Below are 2,318 nucleotides of genomic sequence, written 5' to 3' on the forward strand. Positions count from 1 at the left end.
TAAAATATTTATGAAAATACTGGAAGGTTGTTGATTGACCGTGTGTATCAATGAATGGATTATGATCCGGGTGCGGTAAAAAAAAACTCAAATAGTAAATTGGTATACTATTTACTAATATTTCTTCTCTTATTTTATCTCTTATCTATCTATTACTATTACCGTTTTCATTAACTGTTTACAACCTTTAAATTTTACTTTTCATTGTATACCCCTGTTATTTTCCACTTATATATTTTTTTTTATAACTATGTTCGGTGTTGGTATCTTTTTTAGCCCTGACGAAGCCCCGAAACGTTGGCTCAATAAAAATAGTATACCCATTTACTATTTGAGTTTTTTTGACCGCACCCGGACCATATTCCATTCATTTATGAAAATAATATAGCAATTAATAACATTTTTATGAAAATAATGTAACAACTAATAAAGTATTTATGAAAATAAGAAACAACTAATAAAATATTTATGAAAATAAGAAACAACTAATAAAATATTTATGAAAAGAATATAACAACCAATAAAATATTTATGAAAAGAATATAACAACTAACAAAATATTTGTTATTAATAATGGGGTGTATAAAACAAATGTCCATTTTTCAACCAAACATTTGAATTATTGTTATAAAATATAATTAATACTCAAAGTATAAAAGTAGTGCCAACGTAAATAAGTTTTTCGATTTATTTATGTTCTTCACTGAGCACATCATCTTTTCGTCATATAAAATAATATTAGTTTATAATGTAATATTTAGATAAGGACTCTAGTATATCACTATAATCTCATAACGATGAAAATTTTGATGAATTGCAATTATATTTACGTATTCCAGAAAAGAAATTTGTTATTAATAATGGGGTGTATAAAACAAATGTCCATTTTTCAACCAAATATTTGAATTATTGATATAAAATACAAATAATACTCAAAGTATAATCCATTGTTATCTACCGTCATTAGCCATCTACTAGCGAATTGCTCGATCCCACACTGATACCATTCTTTGGCTGTCAAAAACTCTTTTACCGCAATTTCAACTTCTGTAAAATTATCAAATGTTTACCCTTGAGGGAAAAGGGGCATAGATCGAAACAAGTAGTAATCCGATGGTGCGATGTCTGGACAATATGGTCGATAAGGCAGGAGTTCGAACTCATGAAGGTCTTTAAACTTTGTTTCGACGGAAAGTAATTGCTGATTTCTGAGGATTAAGTTCATGATAAGCCAGTCTACTGCTCTTTTTCACCATCCTCGTGGAGAGTAAATGGCGACTAACAGTATCTTTCGACACACCACACTCCCTAGCTAGTTCGCGAGTACTTGTGGACGGATTTGACTCCACAGCTTCCAGCAGAACCTCATCAATCTCCATTAATGGCCGTCCGGAGTCCTTCCTATCCAACGTCGTATCTCCACTGCTAAATTTTTCTAAAGAACGCCGCGCAGTGTGCTGTTCAAGGACACCTTCCCCTTCATATTTAATAATTTCACGAGTTGCTTCAGCGGCTGTGAAATTTTGTTTCTAGTAATGCCTTAAAATTACGAGAATTTCGTAGGACATGTCATGTTTCTTCTTTGAAACAAATAACTAAACTAAGGATTTTTTAATGTAGTCGAATGGGAATAAATAAGCGTAGAGAATGCTCTAAAGGGATTATTAAGTATTGGTAAGTATTAAATAGTCCTTTGAAGTCTTGAATTAAATAAAACATTCATTTTGTTTTATACACCCCATTAACTATAACAAAGTTATTATATAGGTGATATTTGTTAGTATCATTAAAATAAATTTTTTTTTTAACTATTCAGTCGTCTTAATTCGTATTTAATTCTTAGGTTGGGGAAGAGTTGCTGAAACTTCTGGGGCGAGTCCGAAATTATTAAAAGTATTTGTGAAATACGTAGACACAAGAGTTTGTCGAACAAAATTGCCCTCAGACTACATCAACAACAATTTACGCTTGCAGATGTGCACCTACGCGGAAAAGAAAGACGCCTGTGGGGTAAGTCCAAATCACTTAAATGCTTAATTTCTAAACCGATGTACTTAATTGTTAACAGAATAGCATATAGCGTTTAATTGAGATAGAAAATAGAACATGGTCTTGTCACGCAGGGAGATTCCGGAGGTCCTTTGTTCATAGTCGACTCTAGAATCCAACGCCTCAGTCAGGTCGCGCTGGTGTCGATGGGAAAGGGTTGTGCGAGATATGGCATACCAGCAGTCAACACGGCTCTATACCCCTACATTGGCTGGATCCAATGGACAGTCGAAAACTCGATGAGGAAACATTTTCCACAAGGTAATTTT

At 33.0% G+C, this 2,318-nt stretch overlaps 1 protein-coding gene across 2 annotated transcripts in view; it reads left to right on the plus strand.

Moving 5' to 3' along the window:
- Positions 1 to 2,318, plus strand: part of LOC106679360 (trypsin-1) — a 68,626-nt gene that overhangs the window by 60,116 nt on the left and 6,192 nt on the right. For both annotated transcript variants that reach the window (XM_067051497.1, XM_067051496.1), the window contains exons 5-6: positions 1,844 to 2,010; positions 2,124 to 2,310. In XM_067051497.1, the coding sequence (XP_066907598.1) occupies positions 1,844 to 2,010; positions 2,124 to 2,310 (354 nt within the window). The remainder of the gene's footprint in view (positions 1 to 1,843; positions 2,011 to 2,123; positions 2,311 to 2,318) is intronic.

This window comes from Halyomorpha halys, unplaced genomic scaffold, assembly GCF_000696795.3.
Source record: "Halyomorpha halys isolate HHAL.00 unplaced genomic scaffold, Hhal_1.1 Scaffold197.1, whole genome shotgun sequence".
NCBI lineage: Eukaryota > Metazoa > Arthropoda > Insecta > Hemiptera > Pentatomidae > Halyomorpha > Halyomorpha halys.